Here is a 21,332-nt window from a genome sequence, read left to right as displayed (position 1 = left end):
GCTGCGCGCGGGGTCCGGGACGTCGGCAGGCGGCGACCGAACCGCCGTCGCCTTCGCTCGTGGGCCCGGTGGTTCACGTACGCTCGCGGGGCTCCCTTTTATGTAACTAAGGTGCGATTTTTATCGCCGTGATGTGAGGTGACATCCCGATCCTGGAATTTAATCCCCGAAAATCTCTTCGGAGAAAATGCAGAACGAGAAAGAATCCGGTAGACTTAACGATTTCTGAGCAAGCTAGAGAAGGGAATAGATAGTTTTTCTTCGGGAGGTGCTGAAAAAGTGTTCATTTCCTCCTGTGGAAAGTCGTCGGCGAAGCCCATTTTGTATCTTGGAACCTCCCTGCCAAGTGTGCCCAGTGTCGTGTCCGTGACTAGACGCTGTCACTCGAGCTCTGCACGGCGTGTGATGGACGGCGCCTTCGCGGCTCCATCACCGCTGCGCCCCTCCTTGCAGACTTGAATCTAATAAACTCATCAAAATAAAAGCCCTGTGTTCTGTTTTGTGCGTTAGGGATAATGATGATGATGATGATGTGATTGCTTTAGCGTAAAACAATCTGGGGAAAACTATTTGTTATGTCTTCAGTACAGAAGAATGAAATCAGGAATATTAAAAACATGTTGGTGGGGGCCGTAATATGCATAGAGAAACTTCATCCTTATACAATAATTTAAGTGATTTAAGACCGTGTTGCTGGTTGGCTACCACTTAGAATGAAGAAAATGTTCCGAAATGTTTTTCGTTTAGGACTACAGTTACATGTATTTCATGTAATTTGACAGTTTAATATAACCCAAAAGAACAGAAGGGGCTAAATCCCCCTTTCCAGGCTGGCTGGTTTGTCACGGATTTTGTGCCAATTTTAATTGCCAAGTTGAGATTGGGCTCCAATTGTGGAATTGATTTCTTTTTCACGCTGAAAGTTATCTTCACAGGCCAGTTGCCTGCTGGTAATGTACTCTTATCAGCCTATACTGACAAAAGAGAAACCACATCTTAGCTTATTTGACTGCCAGAATAGCCAGCACAAACGCTTAATGATTTTTTCATATAAAAGTTATAAGCTATATTTGTTTCAGACTTTTTGCAAAAATTTTATGATGTGTAGGTCAGGTGCACTTTGTCCTTTTTTAGTATGTAAGACTCAGCATTGCCTTACCTTTCTTCTCTTATCTGGCCTGGTTTTTATAGCTGATAAAGACTATACACAGCTCAAAATCGGTTGTATGTGCCCTAGCCATGACTTGTGAGGAAAATATAATCTCTTGACTGATCTAATTTCTTGAAGTTTTCACACAATTACTTTACAACCTGAGCATTAGTTTTTTCCTTTTTTTTTTTTTTACAAGCATGTACTATTAGTTTTACAGTTATTTTTAACAAAGAAGCTACATTGTATTTCGATTTCTAGAAGTAATAATTTTGAGTAGATAATATTTATTTGGGAAAATTAGTTGGAGACAACAGGTTTAGAAAAGGAAGACACTTGGAAGTAATCCTTAGGGAGAACCTGTAGCAGAATGGAAAGCCGTGGATCTGGAACTCAGGATACAAGAGTTTTAACCCATTTCCCATTTAGGAAAAAAAAAGTGCAGCTTGCTGCCAGCGTTAATTTAATTTTACAAGCATGTGCTAACACGTTGTTTGAGGTTGAAGCAAATCTGACTGGTTTTCAGTGTGAAAATATAATACAAAAACTGTTCTTGAAGTTATTTCTAAACAGAACTTGTCTCTAATCCTAATGTAATAAATGTGTACATAAATTGGACTCACCAAATTAATCTTTGGCTAACAACTGTTTGAGAGTGATGTTAACATCACATAGGAATGCTACGTTTTCTAGAATTTGACATTTTCAGCGATTAAGAATTACTATATTTCGTAAATGGAAATACCACTACTAACAACAATGGTATAAATAGAATGACATTGTTTCCAAGGACTATCGATATACTAGAGTGAAACGAAAATAATAAAACGAGCTATTTCATGGCAGACTTTGGGGATAAGGTTAAGACTGTAATCTGCGAGTTGCTGCGGGTGCCTGCAAGTATTCTTGGGGCAAATGGTAAATGGCTTAATCTCTTCTGCTTTAGGGCAAGTCACTCAACTTCTCTGAACCACAGCTATTATATATAGGAAATGTTTTTATTTTTGTACCTGATTATAAAAATAGTTATATGCTTCAGAAAAATTGGAAGTATGGAAAAGAAAGCATAGTTACCTGCCATACACCCGCAGCAAAGCCTGTTAACAATTTGCTTTCTTTTTTCCTAGTTCTTTTCTCTTACACATTTTAATGTAATTGAGATTATTTTGTGCATAATAATTTTTATTTGGCTTTAACTCAACATTATAGCTTAAATATCTTCACATATTATTACATTTTGAATAAAAGCATTTAAAGGCTGCACATTTCCTTAACTGACTTAACTCTTGTCCTATTGGACTTTTAGAGTTTTTCTCAAATTTTGCTTATGTATATAGGGCTGACATTCATGCTTTGGGGCACAAATATTTGTTCACATTTGGACTGTTTATCTAGCATAGAGTCCAAGAAGTTAAGTATGGAAACTTTTAAAGCTCCCGATATAAATGAATTTTTATTAGATCATTTGACTTTAATTATTTTTATATAGCCTGCCAGTTGCTATGTAAAAAAGAGCCTGGGAGTTATGAAAGACTATCCTGAATTAACAGTTATACTTTTTTAGTTTGATTTATAGTAACTAAATAGTATTAATGTAGGGGAGAATTTGCAAGTTCAAATCCAGCTGAGCAAATATAAAGCTTTTTAGAATTATCTTGCCCAAACCATTCTGCAAAAGATCATCTGTTGAGGCAAAAATCTTAAGACTAAACTGGATACCTTGTTCATGCTTATAAATTGTTTTGAAAATCAAAAACAAAATGAAACTTCCTAATTAGTATGAACAGGTATGATCTTTTAAAAAAATTGATTTTATGTGTAGATAAATACCAGTGATTCATCCATGCTAGTACTTTGAAGACAAACTCTAATCTCAAATGGAGGCATTTTTCTTTGGCATAATATGAAATACTCATAGATTAAGATTATGACACATACATTTCTCCCTCCCCCATTTTAACATCTCTGTTAATGCAGATGTCTCTTACAGTTGATGGTGTTTTACTTGTAATTGCCTGCAAATATACACACTTGGTTTTCTCCTAGTGGCATGACTAACCAAGTGCAAAGTCAATGTTCAGCTAGTCAATCAATTTAACAACCACTTGAAGGATTATCAGTCCTGACCTGGTGAAATGAAGTAAGTGCCACCATCAAAACTTGCTAAATGGGTATTCAGTAGCAGTGGTTTGTAAGAAAATATTGGGGATAAAAGTGGAGTTCTTCTAAGAAATATTTGTCACCTCAATGCACAGAATAATATTGGATGAGAAAACATGGAGATTGATGACTCTTGGGTCAAAAAGTAACACAAGAGTTGAACTCTGAAGAAATTCGGGGATGTTAAATTTCTGCTGCTTGTGTTTTCCTTTTTTATACATATATGAGTGTTATACATAAAATTCTGTCTAAAGGTCTGTTAACATAATGTAAAAATTTCAAGACATAAGAAAACTTTAAATCATAGCTTCATTGCCAGCATAGTTTTGTTTTGTTTTGTTTTAGTAGTATATAAAAATGGTGCCATCATAGATTCAGTGAAATGGTACCATATTGATTGTATTTTTGTAAGCTGCTAACATCAGTCATTATTATAGTGTTAAACTTGATATTATTGGTTTTAAACCTTTTTTGGTCTAAGATCTTTTTAATTTAATTCTACTACAGGTTTTTGCATAAGTGTAATCCTTGAATTAGAATAAAAATTTGGGGGTAGGAAAAAAACTTAAGTGGCAGATTTTTCTTAAAAAAGGCATATTAGCCAAACAAGATTTCTTGATGCTTTCTTTTTCACGTCTTAAAATAACACTTTGGGGAATAGGAGTGGGGCACTAGAGCTAAACAATAAAAAGATTCTATCAGATCTAAATAAATCTCTGGGGCATGGAGAAGTAGAGGACTGAGAACATGGACTTAATATACTGGCATAATGATTTTGTGCTTTTTTTTTTTGAAGCCATTTTGACTTAGCTTCCTCTTCTGAAAATAGGAAGCTAAAGAATAAGTTGATTTTTTAAAACCAACTTTTAAGGTAGAGACATAAAGTAACTTTCTAGAATAAAAATACAAGATCATCTTTTAGATTTTAAATTGTAGATATATCAATAATTTTTAATATTTTAATTTTTCCCCTGCCGTTGAGATGTGAAAAGTTAGCATGCCTTGCCTTGATATGCTGAGTTTCTTTAACTCTGATCCTTTTTATTGACAGTCTTAACATTATAAGTTTTTTCCCCTTAAAGATAATTTTTACATGCTCATTGAAAAAAAAAAAGCCAAACAATATAGAAATGGAAAATAGAATAAAATGGAATATAGAAGAGGAAAATAACCCCAAATTCTACACTCAGAAAAACATAGTTAACATTTTATAGGCCATGTTTGGAAGGGGTAATGTGGTATTATTTTGGATGAGGATGGGGAGGGGTTTGACACTACTAGAAGATACCATGGAGAAAAAGAAATAATCATACTAAGCTATCCTGAAATGAGACATTTAAAATGTACATGGAATACCATTAAATTAGTCTTGAACATTTCTGTTGATTTATTACTTTAATTACAGAAGTTTTAATTAATAAAAATATACCTTTCTTGTTCCTTCTAAAATTTGTATGAAGTATTTGGAAAATCCCTCTGTTTTAATGATATGAAATTAAGAACAAAGAATCCCGCTATCTGGCATTACCGTCAAAACAGAAAACAGATTAAAATTCAGAATAATTAGAGCTCTAATATCCTAGAGTTTTTCCTTCCTTTAGAAAAAAATTTCTATCTGATATATAATGGTTAACATAAACTTATTGCTTTTATTTTATACAGACGAGGTCTTTACTGGGTGTATTTGAAGAAGATGCTACAGCTATTTCCAATTATATGAACCAGTTGTATCAAGCTATGCATCGGATTTATGATGCACAGGTAAAAAGCTAAAGGCCGACTTGATGTTTTTTAAAAATGGATCTTTAAGCCTATGAGGACAGAGATAGTATCTTGTTTACTGGTGCCTAGCCCTGTCCAGTGCTCATAGTAATAACACTTGTTGAATGGATGAATGAACATTAAGTATTTTATATTACAGAGCTCACATTTTAGTTACTAATGTTTAGTTCGTAGTACTACAAAAGTGTTGAAGATGGAAGCATCTGCCCCTCTACCCCAAACCCAGTAAGGGCTTTCTTATTGAAACTTACTGATAGTGATCTTCACCTAAGATTTGACTGAAAACACCATATTTACCCTAATCATGCTTTTAGCCTTATGGAATACTCCCCTTTTTTGAGTGAAAATGGTTTGGATTTGAAAATAGTTTGCCTCTATCTAGTTAATAGAAGGTAATAAAAATTAAATGAAGCTCTGTGGCACAGGAGATGAATTTAAGAAAATATGTATGACTAGATTTTTTTGTTGTTGAACAGAAAGAATAATTGAGGGTGTGTTTAGGTAACTTAATTATAAGTCTTAACAACAACCTGGGTTCTGTAATAAACTTTCTTTGGGATTAATTAAGTGTACAAGTTTCATTTTTTTCCCCTTCTAATTTTCTCTCCTTTCTGGACTGACATTTTCATTTTGTACTTAAAAGTTGTTGTGATAGTTGTTTATTTTTTATCCTTGTGATAGGTCTCTCAAGATTTGATTTCTGACCACGGATGTTAATGTATAAAAGAAATGTTATTTTTGTCTTTATATTCATCACTGGAAAAAAAAACCTTTAAATTAAAAAAGTATTTCCTTCATATGACTATGTTGCTACAGTATGACTAGGCTGACCACATTTCGGTTGTATGTTATTAAATGCTTATTATCACAGTCTAGTATCAGCATCTAGAGAGGGATGATCAGTCATCAATGTAGAATCACTTAAGATTTTGCTAAAATAGTACAATTTACTTCTAAGTTTAAAGCTTTAACAATATTTAATTTAATGCTTAGATTTTATTTTTGAAAAAGCACATACTTGAAACACTGCTGAATTCCTTGATGGTATATATTTCATGGTTTAAGTTTCCCTTTAAAGTGCTTTAATGGTAGTTCTCTTTCCAGTAATGTAGTGAGAGGTTTAGAGACCATGTTGAATAGTATTTTTGTTTAGTGATAAAAGTAGTGTAGGTATCTTCTTATCAGTAATATTGTGTTAATTTGAATTTATTTTTTCCTTAGAATGAATTGAGTGCAGCAACACATCTGACTTCAAAACTTTTAAAAGAATATGAAAAACAGGTACTATATATGAAAGTTTTAAAAACATAATGTAAAATATGCAGTAATACAGATAAATAGAATTTCTCATCAAGAATCCTAAGCTTTTTTAAAAGAATCCACAGAAGGTAATTTTGGTATGCCATTGAAATTCCACTAGAGCACTTATGTCTAATTTTAATGATTTAATGTTAGATACAGAGGTTATCTAATTTGTGTCTCTTCTTTTTACAAATGAAGAAACTGAGGCTTGCTTAAGTTACACAGCTGGTAATTGAAGAAATTACAGCTAAACCCCAAATCTTTGCATTTCTAGTATGATGTACATTCCTATAAACTATGTTAATTGGTTGCTTAGGAAACATTTTAATTAAGTTTACTAATTATGTGAATTGTAGTGATACTTTTAGAGCTTATTTAAAATTTTAGAAGTTTTCTGGAGTTTTTTTAAAATGTAAATTGTAATGTCATTCACAAAAGACATATAGCATTGGCCCTTTACTTCATCTCTATTTCTCACTTTTCAGCGTTTTCCATTGGGGGGCGATGATGAAGTTATGAGCTCTACTTTGCAACAGTTTTCAAAAGTTATAGATGAGGTAAGTGCTTATTTTATTTTGCTTGAATAAGTGATCTTACAATTAAGTTACTCAAGTCGTTTAGCTTTTATTTGGAACTTTTACTATTATGATTATTTGAATAAATCTCTATTAGTAAAAGGTTACCATTTAAGAAGGACCTTATTTCCACATCTTGATGGCTGTCTTGTGAAAACAGTACTTTCTTTGGCTGATTAAAACAAGTTGTTTTTAAGGAATAAACATATATATATATAAGCTCTGCCAGTCCATGTAATGTTCAGTCTTTTCATTGTGTTACTGATGTAGGCAGGGAAGGAAGAGTTGAACTGTGAGCTTATACCTAGGCTCTACAGTTTCTCTCTTTTGCCATCAAGCAACATTTTACCTACCATTCAGTTCGTTAATCCTTCCATCTCTAACAGCCAATATCAACCCTTAATTTCTCTAACCAGTCATCAGAACAAATTATTAAAAAAATACCTAGAAGTTAGGAGGAAGAAAGGTGGTGAGAGAGTTTTGGAGAGTCCATAACTATTCTCTACTGGCAATGAAAGCTCTTCTTTTTACATGAACTATTAAGTAGTTTTGTCTTTTCTAGTCTTTTAACTGGAAAAGTACTTTTTTGAAGTATTTTAATAACTCATTATAGCAAAATATTGTCCCAGGAGGTCTATATAAAGGAATATTTATAGGAATTTTTTTTGTGCGTGTGGTGAAATTTACATAACAAAATTTACCACTAGCACCATTTAGTACATTCACAATGTGGTGCAGTCATCGCCATTGATGTTCTAGAACGTTTTTACCATCATCCCAAAGGAAACCCTATTAAGCAGTCACTCCCTATCCCTCCCTACCCTTAGCTCCTGGCAACCATAAATCTGCTTTTTGTCTGTACAGATTTGCCTATTTAGTATATTTCATTTAAATGGTCTCATACTATTTGAGAATATTTGCATCTGTCTTCTTTTATCTAGCATAATATTTTCAAGGTTGTAGCATATGTCAGAATTTCATTCCTTTTTTTGGCTGAATAAAATTCCACAATGAATATATTATATTTTAATTATTCTTTTATCAGTTCATGGACATTTGAGTTGTCTCTTATTACTGAGTTTGAGTTCTTTATTCTAGATATAAATTCCTTACCAGATATGTGAGGCAAATATTTTCTCCCATTCTATGGATTGTCTTTTTAACTTTCTTGATTTGACTTGATTTGATGCACAAAAGTTTTAATTTTGATGAAGTCCACTTTATATTTTCTTTCGTTGCTGATGCTTTTGGTTTCATATCTGAGAAACCATTGCCAAATCCAAGGTTATCCTGTTTTCTTCTAAGTTTTGAATGGAATTTTTTGACTGCATAATATTTTTTACTATATCACATAATTTTTAGTCTTCTCATGTAAAATCAACACCTTTTTACTAGGTTTTGTTTAATTTAGTTAGTTATTTGGCATTTTTGGTTTTTCTTTTACCAGCTTAGCTCTTGTCATGCGGTACTTTCAACACAGCTTGCTGATGCCATGATGTTCCCCATTACTCAGTTTAAAGAAAGAGATCTGAAAGGTATTGTTTACTTTCATTAGTTGTCAGAAGATCAATGCCTATAAAATGTGTATTACTGTGTATCTTAACCATTTCTCGATAGTATTCACAGCTTATGCCATTTTTACTTTAATTTGTCACTAAATGTTTATAGGAGCTCCCGCTAGATGATAAACTAGAAACTGAGGAATACTGATATGAATAAGATACTACTTCTCTTGAGAAAGCCTAGAGAAAGAGATGGGTAAAAAGATACTTAGGGTACTCTGTCTCTAAGGGAGCAAGGGAACTCTTGCTCATTAGGGAACAAGCAAGGTGTTGTGAGGGCTTAGAGGAAGGTGTCAGAAAGACTTTACTAAGGATGTGACATGAGCATTGAACAATGAAGAGGAATTTGCCAGAGAAAAGAATAATTTTATTAGAGGGACTAGGAAGCACAAAAGTATGGGTTATAGAAATACATGGCTTTTTTTGAGAATGACAAGAAATTCAGTATGGCTTCAGTGTTGAATGTATTGGGCATGGCAGGAGACAAATCTAGAAATAGATTAGTTGGGATTAGATTATGCTAAAAATGTTCAACTTGAGTTTAAAAGCAAAGAGAAGCCAGTGGAGGTCTTTAAGAAGTAGAGACATGCAATTTTTTTGTTTTTGGAGAGTGGAATAGAGTTGATGTGATGTCTAGGAGAATGGATTGGGAAGTTGTGAGCATCTAGTGAGGTGTATGACCAAGGCCTGAACTGGGACAGTGGCACAGGAGATGGAGATGTGTTTATGGGCTGAAGCGGTAGGAGATTGTAGTGCAGGCACATCTAGCAATCCATGACTTAGTAGTTTGTGGTGGGTTTTTTCCCATTTAGGATTATTCAATGATGAGAGTTTTATGGAATTGGTTCTACTTTCTCATAATTTACAACCTTAGACAATTATACAGATTTATTTATAGGATGATAGACTGAAACATTGAACGTATCTGTGGATGGTAAAATATTTAAATTATACATGGAATAAAAACAAATGTATTTTAGAGAAAGAGTTATTTGTGGTGGTAATGTTCAAGAATGATCGTTCCAAGGTCAAGAAACAAAATCTCTTTTCTCAGTTTAAGGGGACTGAATGTCATAATTTTATTAATAAAATGTTCTGTGTTTCTCATTTATCATTTGAACTTATTAGCATCAATATAAAAAAATGAATTAATTGGATTCTGGTACTAAGAATATTTGCATATCTTAGAATTTGCAGTGGTTTTAAAATTTGTTTTTGTGTCAGTACTAATTTGTGGCAAGTAGATTTTATACAGGTATAACTGTTGCTAATGATAGTTAAGTGCTCTATAGACTAGCTGAAGTACAGAATAATTTTTTCACTTTGAATATTGAAGTATGAAATATTATTTGGAGTTTTAATTATAGCTTAAATGGCAGTTACTGTTTTCTAAACAAAATTTAAGGTATTTCATAAATATGCTACACTGAAATTATTCTTGAACTTTTCCAGAAATATTGACATTAAAGGAAGTGTTTCAGATTGCTAGTAATGGTAAGTTCTTAATACTTTACTCAGTTATTTCTTGTGGTGATGCATTTCTTTATCACAATATTCTATGCAATGATTGAAAAAAAATGAACCTAATTAAGTAAACATGATTTAAATTAATATTGTTATTTAAGTTGCACTGTTTATGCTACAGAAAAATTTAAAAGGGAATTTTAAATCAAATCTTGTGATTTGCTATCTTCATAATACCTAGAGGTGGTACAATACATTCCCTTCCTTGTTTTCCTATATATTCCAAGTTTTCTTTAATGAGTATTTGCTATTTTTGTACTAAAAACACTTAAAAAAATTTTTAATGGATTACAATTTCCTTTGAATTAAATATTTTTACCAATTTAATGACTGGAAACATACTTTAGGGGAAATTTGGATAGGAGAACATTTGTCTGGAGTGATAATATGGTAAGGAATTCTTACCTTTAGTGTATTTGTTGAAAGATGTACATATGAAGACCATTTAAAGCATTTATGAGTTTTGCAAAGTACCGTTGTATTGTTAATAGTCATTTCTGTTTTCTAGATCATGATGCTGCAATTAATAGATATAGCAGATTGTCAAAAAAAAGAGAAAATGACAAGGTATGATACATACTTATTCCTTCAGTATCAACATTAACAACTGTTTCATTAGGCGGTCTGATTTTTTCCTGTTTGAAAATAGTAGCCAGCACTAACTTTGTTTTACTGTATTGCCCTTAGCTTAATCTTTTCTTCTTGTTATTTCAAAGCCTTTCTGATAATTGTTAGTTATCACACAATTAGTAATGGTCTCTTTAAACAAAATACTTTTCTGCTGACAAAATTTTATAAGTAAACATAACTATTCCAAAAATGTAATTGATATCCAGTATATAACATTGCCTCCTTTTGCTCTGTATTTCGATCACATTGCATTTGTTCTGTTTTTATTTGACCATGTATGTATTCAAAAATGTCCTTTGAGATACAGTAGTTAAAAAGTTGAAATGCCGTATACGTAATTCAGTGAAATTCCATTTTGAGGACCTCCTCATTCACAATTCTTAAAAGAGTGAAATCCAGAAATATACTATATTTGAGGAGAAATATATTTGAGTAAAGGACAAAGAACAGAATGTTAAGAGGTTTATCTGGATGCTCCTTAAGGTCATTTCTCTTTCGACGCCTAAGCCAAGGCTTGATGAGTTGACCTCCATTAGATGTTTGTGAGGTGATCTCTGTGCCTAGGAGTTGGTGTCTATAATCTTGGTTGCAGTTCCTGGTTAGGGACACAGTGACGACTTTTGGGAATCCATGATTGGGTAGTATTTACTTTGCATCAGCAACTGTGACACAATAAAGGTAATGTTTCTCACACAAAAGTTTAGTACAAAGATCTACTTTCCATTTCAAATTTTAGTTCACCAGTTATTTGATGGTATAAATATTAAGATAATACATACATTTTGAGATATACGTATCTATGTTACTTTGCCTCAGAGAAGTAGTTAAAGGCCCTAGGTATGAATTTTACCGGTATTTCTGAAAACATTCTTTCACCAATTTTATTTGAAAAATTGAGCACCTACTATATGTTGGGTTCCATAGGGGAACAATGTGAATAGGCTCTACTCCTGTCCTGAAGGAGTGGATAAACTAAATTTATCAAAGGCTTCTTGTGCGAAGGCTTCTAAATGCCAGAGTACAAGGATGAAGAGAATGCATGGATCAACACCGAATTAAGTGCAGTAATAGAAGTCTTAACAAAATGCTGGGAGAGCTCACAAAGGGCAGCAGTTAACTCTGGTGAATTGAGAAAGGCTACTCTTTTAGGAGGTGATATTTGCATTGAAGAGGAGTGGATGTTATTATTCTTCAATGGGATTGGGGAGAGGGCACTCCTGGAAGAACAACAGCCTTTGCAGAAGCACATGGTAGAGTCTGAAGAGCGTAAAGGTTTTAGAGCACTGGATCCGGAGTCAGACTGCTTGAGGACAAATCTCAGCTCTGCCACTTATTCTCCTGAGGTCACTTTCTTTTAAGCCTTTATGTCTTCCCTATCAAAAAAAACCCTCAGTAGTTGTTAATATGAAATGGCTTATAGCAAGTTTTTATTAAACTGTAGTAATAGTTATTATGATAATGGAAAGATAATCATTTCACTGTCTGGAGCATAGGGTGTACTTGGGGAGATATGGCAGAGATGACAATGTAGTAGTTTAGGGCCAGATTACTATGTTAAAGACTTTGAAATTTGTGTGGGCAGCCATCATAGAATTCTAAGTGGTTGAGTATCACCATGCAGTTGTACTATAGGATAACAATACTAATGAAAATGTGAAGAGGACAAGACTAGAGACAATCCAATGAAAAAGTATCAGAATAGTTTGCAAAGGCATTAGGAGAATCTCTGCTAAGGTTGTTATCGAAAGTGGAGAGGAAGGAATACTTTTGGAAGACATTTCATTAGTAGAATTGACAAGACTGACTTACGGTAGGAGGAGGAATAATTAAGAGCTGAAAAACAAAGTAGAGAAGCAGGTTTTATGGAGAGGGGACTCTTGAGTTTTGTACATTTCCAGCATCCCCTTCTCCCCCCCACATACATACATACATACATACATAAAGAGCTCAGGTGGACATATGCTTCCTTTAACACCGGCTAGTGAAGGGCAAGAGAAAACTTTGGGAGTCATCGGTGTATGGAATATTCTTGGTATTTGATGTGGTATTCGAAGGAAAGCAGGAAGAAAGAAGAGCCTAGTGTATATTACATAATAGGCGCTCAGTAAATATTTGGTGTCTGAATATAAGAACTCAGTGGAGCACACGTTATTTTAAATGCGGGTGAAGGAAGACAGGAAAGTACAAGAGACGAGCAGTAGGGAGGGAACCAGGAGGAGAGACAAAACTAGTATGCTGTGAACTGACCAAGGTCAAAGACTAATGCCTGAACAATTGTCTACCTTTCCTTTATGTGGTAAAATTTCCCTGCCATACTTAGTTTAGTTATTGTACCCTTTCTGGTTATGCGCACAGTTCTGCTTTTAATGTATTTTTTAAATGAAGTGGTTGGTAGTAAAACAGGAAAACTATCCTAGCCAATATTTTTCAGGCTTTTTTTTTTTTTTTTTTTTAAGTTAAAAAACTTTTTAAAATTGTAGTTGACATTCAATATTATTTCATTTCAGGTGTACAGTAAAAATAAGACATTTATATAACTTAAGAAGTAACCACCCCAATAAGTCTAGAACCCACCTGGCACAAAACATATTTATTACAATATTATTGACTATATTCCCAATGCTTTACTTTATATCCCTGTGACTATTTTGTAACTGCCGATTTGTACTTCTTAATTCTTTCACTTTTTTCACCCAGTCCCCTAACCCCCCTGCCATTTGTCAATCAGCAGTTCTCTACCAATGAGTTCCTGTTTTGATTGTTCATTTATTTTGTTTTTTAGATTCTACATATAAATGAAATCATATGGTACTTGTCTTTCTCTGTCTGACTTATTTCACTTAGCATAATACTCTAGTTCTATTCATGTTATTGCATATGGTAAGATTTCATTCTTTTTATGGCTGAGTAATATTCCATTGTATATGTGTGCCATATCTTCTTAATCCAAATGTCTATCAGTGCTTCCATATCTCTTGGCTATTGAATATGAAAGTTCTTTGTCTCTTGTTAGAGTTTTTATTTTAAAGTCTATTTTGTCTGATACAAGTATTGCTACTCCAGCTTTTCTTTGTCATTTTCATTTGCATGAAATATCCTTTATCATTCCTTTACTTTCTCTCAGTCTGTGTGTGTTTTTCGATCTGGAGTGGGCTCGTTGTGGGCAGCATATGTATGGGTCTTATTGTCTTTTTCATTCAGCTACCCTATGTGTTTTGATTGGAGCATTTACTCCTTTTACATTTAAAGTAATTATTGATAGATTTATAGTTATTGCCATTTATATTTATATTTTTGACCTTTTTGTTTTCCTTCTCAGAGAAGTCCCTTTAACATTTCTTGTAATTCTGGCTTGGTGGTGATGAACTCCTTTGGCTTTTTCATGTCTGGGGAGCTCTTTCTCTCTCCTTCAGTTCTAAATGATAGCCTTATTGGGTAGAGTAATCTTGGTTCCAGATTCTTGCTTTCAACACTTTGAATAATTCTGGCCAATTTCTTTTGGCCTACAAAGTTTCTGTTGAGAAATCAGCTGATAGTCTTATGGGGGCCCCCTTGTAGGTAACTAACTGCATTTCTCTTGCTGCTTTTAAGATTCTCTCTTTATCTCTAACCTTTGGCATTTTAATTCTGATGTGTCTTGGTATGGGCCTCTTTGAGTTCATCTTGTTTGGGACTCTGTGCTCCCTGGACTTGTATGTCTATTTCTTTCACTAGCTTAGGGAAGTTTTCAGTCATTATTTCTTAAAATAGCTTTTCAATTCCTTGCTCTCTCTTTTCTCCTCGTATCCCTGCTATGGAGATGTTGTTATGCCTAATGTTGTCCCAGAGGTCCCTCAAACTATCCTTTTTGTAAATTTTGATTCTTTTTTCTTTTTGCTGTTTTGATTGGGCTTATTCACCACCTTGTATTCCAAATTGCTGATATGATTCTCTGCTTCATATAATCTGCTCTTGATTCCATTTAATGTATTCTTCATTTTAGTTTTTTATTCCTCACTTTTTTTTTAATGGTTTCTGTCTCTTTGTGTAAGGTCTCACTGATTTCACCTGTTCTTCCCTAAGTTCATCAAGCATCCTTATAACCAGCGTTTTGAACTTTATATCTGGTAGATTACTTGCCTCCATTTCATTTATTTCTTTTTCCAAAGTTTACTCCTATTTTATTTGAGACATGTTTCTTTGTTTCCTCATTTTGGTTGCCTTCCTGTGTGTGTTTCTATGTTAGGTAGATCTGTTACATCTTCCAGTCTTGGCAGGGTTGCCTTAGTAGTAGGTGTCCTGTGGGGCCCAGTGGTGCAGACTCCTTGGTCACCTGAGACTGGTGTGCCATGAGCGTCCCTTGTGTGGGTTGTGTGTGTCTTCCTGTTGTAGTTGAGCCTCGATTGCTGTTGTCAGTGGGTAGGATTGACCTTCAGGTTGACTGGCTGTGAAGACTGGCTGAGGCTATAGCAGACGAGCTGTAGTGCAGGGGCTGACCCCACAGTGTGAGATTCACCGTAGTAGGGCTCTGGTGCCTTCTGAGTCCACCCTTTGGGTGTGTCATTTTTGGAGTTAATTGGGTCATGCTCTGGTGTGAAGCTGCCACTGGGTGTGTTGGTTCAGGGGCCTCGTGGAGGGGCTCTGGTGCAGGCCCAGGTCAACCACTGCCTCTGCACAGCCCATGGCCACCTGGTAGGAGCTACAAAGTGGTCTGCAGTTTGTAGCTGCCAGTGCTGGACTTAGAGATGCCTAGGAGAGGCTATGCTGCAAACCGAAGCTTATTGCCATTAGTGCTGGGGGCTGCTTAGCAACAGATACAGAGCACACTGAGGCCAGCCGCTGCTTGTTTTGGATTTGTGGACCTTTGAGAGATTTTAGGGAAGTCCGAAGTGTGGATTGAGGCCAACAAGTTGTGAAGAATGGCTGCTGAAAGAGGTTTGAGCTGGTGCTCAGGTTGGGTAGGGCAGGTTCTCGGGGAATCACCAGGGTGGGACAAGTTTGATGAAGACTCATATTTGGTGCCCACCTGTGCCTGCAGGTGTGTAGGGGAAGGGCTTAGCAAAGGAACAATGGCTCCTCCCAGTAGTTTAGTACCAGAGAGGCTGCCCTCAGGGGAAACCTCTGCAGCCAAGATAGGCCCCCACCCCCAGTTTCTTAACCATGCATGGGTATCAGACCAGCCTGTTTTGCCTCCACCCCTCCTAGCAGTCTCTTGTGTAGCTTCTTTATATCCTTAATTATAGGAGTTCTGTTCAGCTAGTCTTTAGGTGGTTCTCAAGAGTGGTAGTTCTATAATTCTGATGTCATGGGAGAAGGCGAGCATATCATTTACCTACTCCACCATCTTGACTGAAAGTCTCCTCTAAGATTTCTAATATCTAAGAAAATAAGACAGCTATGCATAGTTGCTGGTGATGAACCTTTTTCTTTGGGTAAGCTCTTCCTTATAGCCACTACTGAAGATAACTCAAAATTAAATAAATAATAGCATTTTTAATCTTTTTGCTTAAAGGTGAAGTATGAAGTAATAGAAGATGTCTACACTTCCAGAAAAAAACAACACCAGACCATGATGCATTATTTTTGTGCATTAAATACTCTTCAGTACAAAAAGAAAATAGCATTGTTAGAACCTCTGCTTGGGTACATGCAAGCTCAGGTGAGTACTATACTGAGTTTTGGATAACTGCCCTAAAAGCTTTAAATTATGATATTTATGTTAAATATAAGGATATTACAAACTAAGGTCAAATTCACATTTGTGTCTGTGTTTAAAAAAATAATTTTAAAATGTCATGAAAATGTTATTTTAAGGAAGTTATTAAAGAGAATGGTTTTTCTCATAGATGAAGATTTCAAATATTTTAAGGTTAATTGAAACCATTTACCTTGTATTTAGATTCTGTCTATTACAGTTGAGGATAGGGAACAGAAAGCTAAATGAGTTCTGGAGTTATGCCTTTTGCAGAAGCTGCTACTCCGTCTTGCTTCATAATAGACCTGAAAGAGAAGTTTGAGTTTGTCTCATGTTGCTTGAAGACTTCCTAAGTTAAAAATAATAAATGATCTCCATAGTGTCCCAAGAGATATGCTTCAAGAAGGAGGCTAGATAATTAAATTTGGGTAATATGAGATGGTCATCCCTTAAAAATCAAGAGTTTAAAGAAATTTGAATATTTTTGCAAATATGAGTGCTTATTATTCCTCAGATATAAAACTTTTTTATCTTTGTATTAAACTTGAAATAGTTTATCCATATGACTTACTTGAAATGTTTTGTAAGTTACTTTCCAATTTTAAAGAATTGCTTACTATGTGCATATATGAATCTTTAAAAAGATGGACAGTGAAATTTAAGTTTAGTTTCTTCAGTGGCTTCATGCCTCGTAGAAGTCATTATAAACTATAGTATCTTTTTACACAGATGGGAATAATCCTTTGTTTTTTACCTAACCTTGTATCTTGGAATTTGCTTATATGATTCACTTCAAGTATTTTGTTTGTATATGTCCATGTTTCTGTTGTTCAACCTCCCATTCCCATATTCTCTTGCATCAGATAAGTTTCTTTAAGATGGGTTCTGAAAATCTCAATGAACAACTGGAAGAATTCTTAACTAATATTGGGACAAGTGTACAAAAGTAAGTATTTTCTTCCTTAAAGTTAAAAATGAAGATATGTGAATGATAAGTTAACAGCTAAATGCCATAATGTAAAAATATTTACTATTTAATTTCCTGAGGAGCTATTTTCCCTGCCATGGCTCATGGACACTTCTTGGTTTTCTCACTGTCTTTTCCACAGAATCTGAACTCTATAAATTTTTAACAGTGTCAAATCTGATTTTTCTTTATTGATTCTAAACTTGGTTTAATGTCTGAATATAACAAACATATAATAGTAATTAGCCATAAATGAATTATCCTCACAATTACCTGAATTGTAAGGGATAAATGGGAGATTACTAAATAAATCTTGTTTTCTAAGCAATGAAATCTGAGAGAAAGCAGTTTTAATCAGGTTCAAAAGACTGAGCAGTGATGTGGTCAATCAGAGGTGGAGAGATGAAAATGATTATTATTTTAAAGGTATAGGAAGAGCCATTTGGAAATTCCTCTAAAGTCAGGCATTCAGTGTGGCTTCATTAGTTTTTGAATTTAGTATTGTTTCCAGAATATGTAAGTTTCAAATAAAAAGCTGTTTTATAACATCTTCATGTTACTCTAACCACCAATACCACTGCTGCTCTCTTTAAGAAAATATATACAAAACAAATATACAGGTAAATGTGATTGGTAAGGAATTTTCTGTTGTAGTTGGTAGTAAATAACTTATTCTTTGTGTTAGTGTTCGCAGGGAAATGGACAGTGATGTAGAGACCATGCAGCAGACAATAGAAGATTTGGAAGTAGCCAGTGATCCTTTATATGTGCCTGACCCAGATCCCACGAAATTTCCTGTTAATCGAAACTTAACCCGAAAGGCTGGGTATCTTAATGCTAGGAAGTAAGAAAACTATTGTTATTTTCATATATTGTAAATCATCTAAGGTGGTAGCAAGTGAATATAATATATAATTGGTGTTATCTACCTATTGTTTTGATTTTACTAATGGTTGAATCATTTTAGTTAATGGTATTAGTATTTATGTGAACTTTTTGACAGATGGGAGTACATGAATAATTTTCAAAAGTAAAATTCTGTTTATGTATTTATTGAATAATTTAGAATTATTTTTAAAAGTGAAACCAATTCGAGATTAAATCAATCTAGCATAACATGTGAATGTTATTGCATGCCATTTATTATACTTTAAAATATATGTAATTATACCATTAAGTCAAACTTTAGTTTTTATTTTACGATGAGATAAAGCAAGTTAACCCTAGGAGTAAAACAAATACTTTTGTTGTGAATTTACACCCTTGAAAAATTAAACTATATTTTATGGAGCATCATAACAGCAGCAATTTGATAATTGCTTTGTTTCATAAACATATACACACACACTCACACAAGTGTGTCAGCATACATGAATTTATTTTAGAGACTAAAAAACTGATATTTATATTTTGTAGGCACCTTGGTGCCTTTTTTGCTAGTTGGTTCTTTGTGATGTGCTTTATCTTGTGTTTGCTTATGATGAGATTTCGTGTGTTATTAAAGAATGAATGTACTTTCTTTATTTAGTAAAACAGGCTTGGTGTCATCTACCTGGGACAGACAGTTTTACTTCACTCAGGGTGGAAACTTAATGAGTCAGGCCCGTGGGGATGTAGCAGGAGGCCTGGCCATGGACATAGACAACTGCTCAGTAATGGCTGTGGACTGTGAAGACAGGCGGTACTGTTTTCAGATCACTTCTTTTGATGGAAAAAAGTTAGTATTTTTCCTACTGTAAATAAACTGTAATATTTTAAACTACTGAAATGCAAGATAATTCCTTTTCATTCAGACATTTATATTTTAGTCTTATTATGTATTAAGATAACTTTCTTTCTGATCTTATAGAAATGAGTTGAATTTTCCTTTCTGACTTTGCTAAATGATGTCTTAACATTTTGAGGTTGTTAGAGCAAGGTCATATGGTAAAGACCTGTGATTTCATGTTGAGACTGGTCACCGGAAATCCTCCATGGTGGGGAAGGCAGAACAAGTTAGTGGAAAGAACCTCAATCTTGGGGTCAGAATTTCAAATTTTAGATCCACTATTTACTTGTGGTCTTAGACAAGTTATATAACCTTTCTAATCTCCATTTTGGTACATGTAGAATGGGGGGTAGTCATATCCCTAATTTATAAATTGTTAATGAAAAATTGAAATCTAACATATGTAATGTGCCTAGCATATAAGTGCTAACAATAATGTTATTTTTAGATGTTAATTAAGTATTTTTGATCAAATTAAGTATTTAGTCTATTAATGTTTATATGCCATTTAAAAACTTCTATTCTCTGTGCAGTAAATGAGAATCTATAGAGTAACCTTTAGAAGAAATTTTGAAAAGTACAGAAAAATATAAAAAGGAGTATGTAAAAAAGCTATAATCCCACTAACCTGAAGCAACAATTAACTTTTTGGTTAATTGTTGCCTTACAGTTTTATTCTAATTATAGTTTTTAAATAGTTGAAGAAATACTATTTATATAATCTGGATCTGCATTCACTTATTAAAAACATTTTATAATGGCTACAGTATAATCCACTTTAGGATATGCACCATAATTTTTCCTAATGATGGATGTTTAAGTTATCTATAGTTTTTTCTCTACTTAATAAAAAAATTGTTTTCACTCTTTCTTGTTCAGAAGCAGCTTCTGGGCCCCATGAAAGTCATTTTTCCTAATGATGGATATTTATCTATAGTTTTTTCTCTACTTAATTAAAAAATTGTTTTCACTCTTTCTCATTGTTCAGAAGCAACTTCTGGGCTCCATGACAGTTATTTTCCCCCCTGTATTTATGTATATTAAGATGTTATGAAAAAATTGTTTTTACAATATTAAAACATTAAAAAAAAGATTTTATGGCTCACTATATTTTATCAAAATGGTTGTTTAATTTCCTATTCCTTCTATAAACATATAATGAATGCAAATGTGTCAGTTATGTTAGATATTAGAAGTCTCTGTGTTCATTTGTCAAAATTACCAAATCGTTAATATCTTACAAGTACTTACCTTTTTGTATTTTCAGATTTTTGCTAATGCTTATTAACATGATTTGCTATTTCACATTCCTGGTTTTATTCAAGATTAGTAAAAATTTATGTTTTTCTCTAACTCTTACAACATGAACATCTATAGAAAAGCTAAAGATCCCTAGTGATTAATATATTGAAAATTTTTATTTAACCATATTTACAGAGAAATAATAATGATGTAAAATTAGTATTTTTCCACATGATATCACTTATATGTGGGATATAAACCTAAAAGCAGCAACCAAGCAGGACAAACAAACAGAGACTCATATGGCCATGGACTCGTCTACTGGCCATGGACATAGACAAGTGGTTACCAGACGGTGAGGGGGAGGGAGGAGGAGGAAGGTAGATGGAGTAAAAGGGGTCAAATATGTGGTGATGTTAAAGAATCATAAATAAATAAAAGTGTTTTATATTAGGATCACTGATTTATATTTGAAATACGTGTGTCATAGGTTGAAATAGATGATCTTAGTTGTAGTGCACCTTTGTTATAGACTGTCTTCTGAAAACTAGCACCTGTTTTAATTTCGGTACTTTTCTGCATATATAGCCAAAGTCAAGAGTTGTTAAAATCTGAGTCCTGATTCCTCTGGTAGTCTCTTTTCCCTAAGATACTGGGGGGGTGGGGGCGGGGGCGGGGTGGTGTGTGTGTGTGCGTGTGTGTGTGCGCGCGTGCGCGCATGTGTGTTATACTGATTGATTTTATATATACTGTTAAAGATAAATAATTTTCTCCAATCATGTTGAAAGCACACTAAGAAAAAGTTAAGGGTCAAACTTCTCCTCTTTTTTTTTCAGATCTTCCATTTTGCAAGCAGAGAGTAAAAAAGACCATGAAGAGGTAAAATTTTATCAAGTTAATTTTTTTAGCAACATCTTAAGACATTTCACTGATGACAAACATGTATTAATGAGTTTATTATAAAGAGTAGAAAAATTCTGGTTCACTGAAAATGTC

The 21,332-nt window shown here is 33.9% G+C and overlaps 1 protein-coding gene across 1 annotated transcript in view; it reads left to right on the top strand.

Annotated features, from left to right (window-relative positions):
- The window catches only part of APPL1 (adaptor protein, phosphotyrosine interacting with PH domain and leucine zipper 1), a 34,708-nt gene that overhangs the window by 399 nt on the left and 12,977 nt on the right, over positions 1–21,332 (top strand). Inside the window, exons 2-12 of the mRNA XM_006917517.3 lie at positions 4,973–5,071; positions 6,314–6,373; positions 6,880–6,951; positions 8,417–8,504; positions 9,984–10,025; positions 10,564–10,622; positions 16,177–16,323; positions 17,223–17,305; positions 18,012–18,170; positions 18,855–19,043; positions 21,173–21,215. Of these exons, the coding sequence (XP_006917579.1) occupies positions 4,973–5,071; positions 6,314–6,373; positions 6,880–6,951; positions 8,417–8,504; positions 9,984–10,025; positions 10,564–10,622; positions 16,177–16,323; positions 17,223–17,305; positions 18,012–18,170; positions 18,855–19,043; positions 21,173–21,215 (1,041 nt within the window). The remainder of the gene's footprint in view (positions 1–4,972; positions 5,072–6,313; positions 6,374–6,879; positions 6,952–8,416; positions 8,505–9,983; positions 10,026–10,563; positions 10,623–16,176; positions 16,324–17,222; positions 17,306–18,011; positions 18,171–18,854; positions 19,044–21,172; positions 21,216–21,332) is intronic.

The sequence above is a fragment of the Pteropus alecto genome, unplaced genomic scaffold (genome assembly GCF_000325575.1).
Source record: "Pteropus alecto unplaced genomic scaffold, ASM32557v1 scaffold75, whole genome shotgun sequence".
NCBI lineage: Eukaryota > Metazoa > Chordata > Mammalia > Chiroptera > Pteropodidae > Pteropus > Pteropus alecto.
Note: the sequence above shows the minus strand (reverse complement) of the source record. Positions and strands in the feature narration are given on the sequence as shown.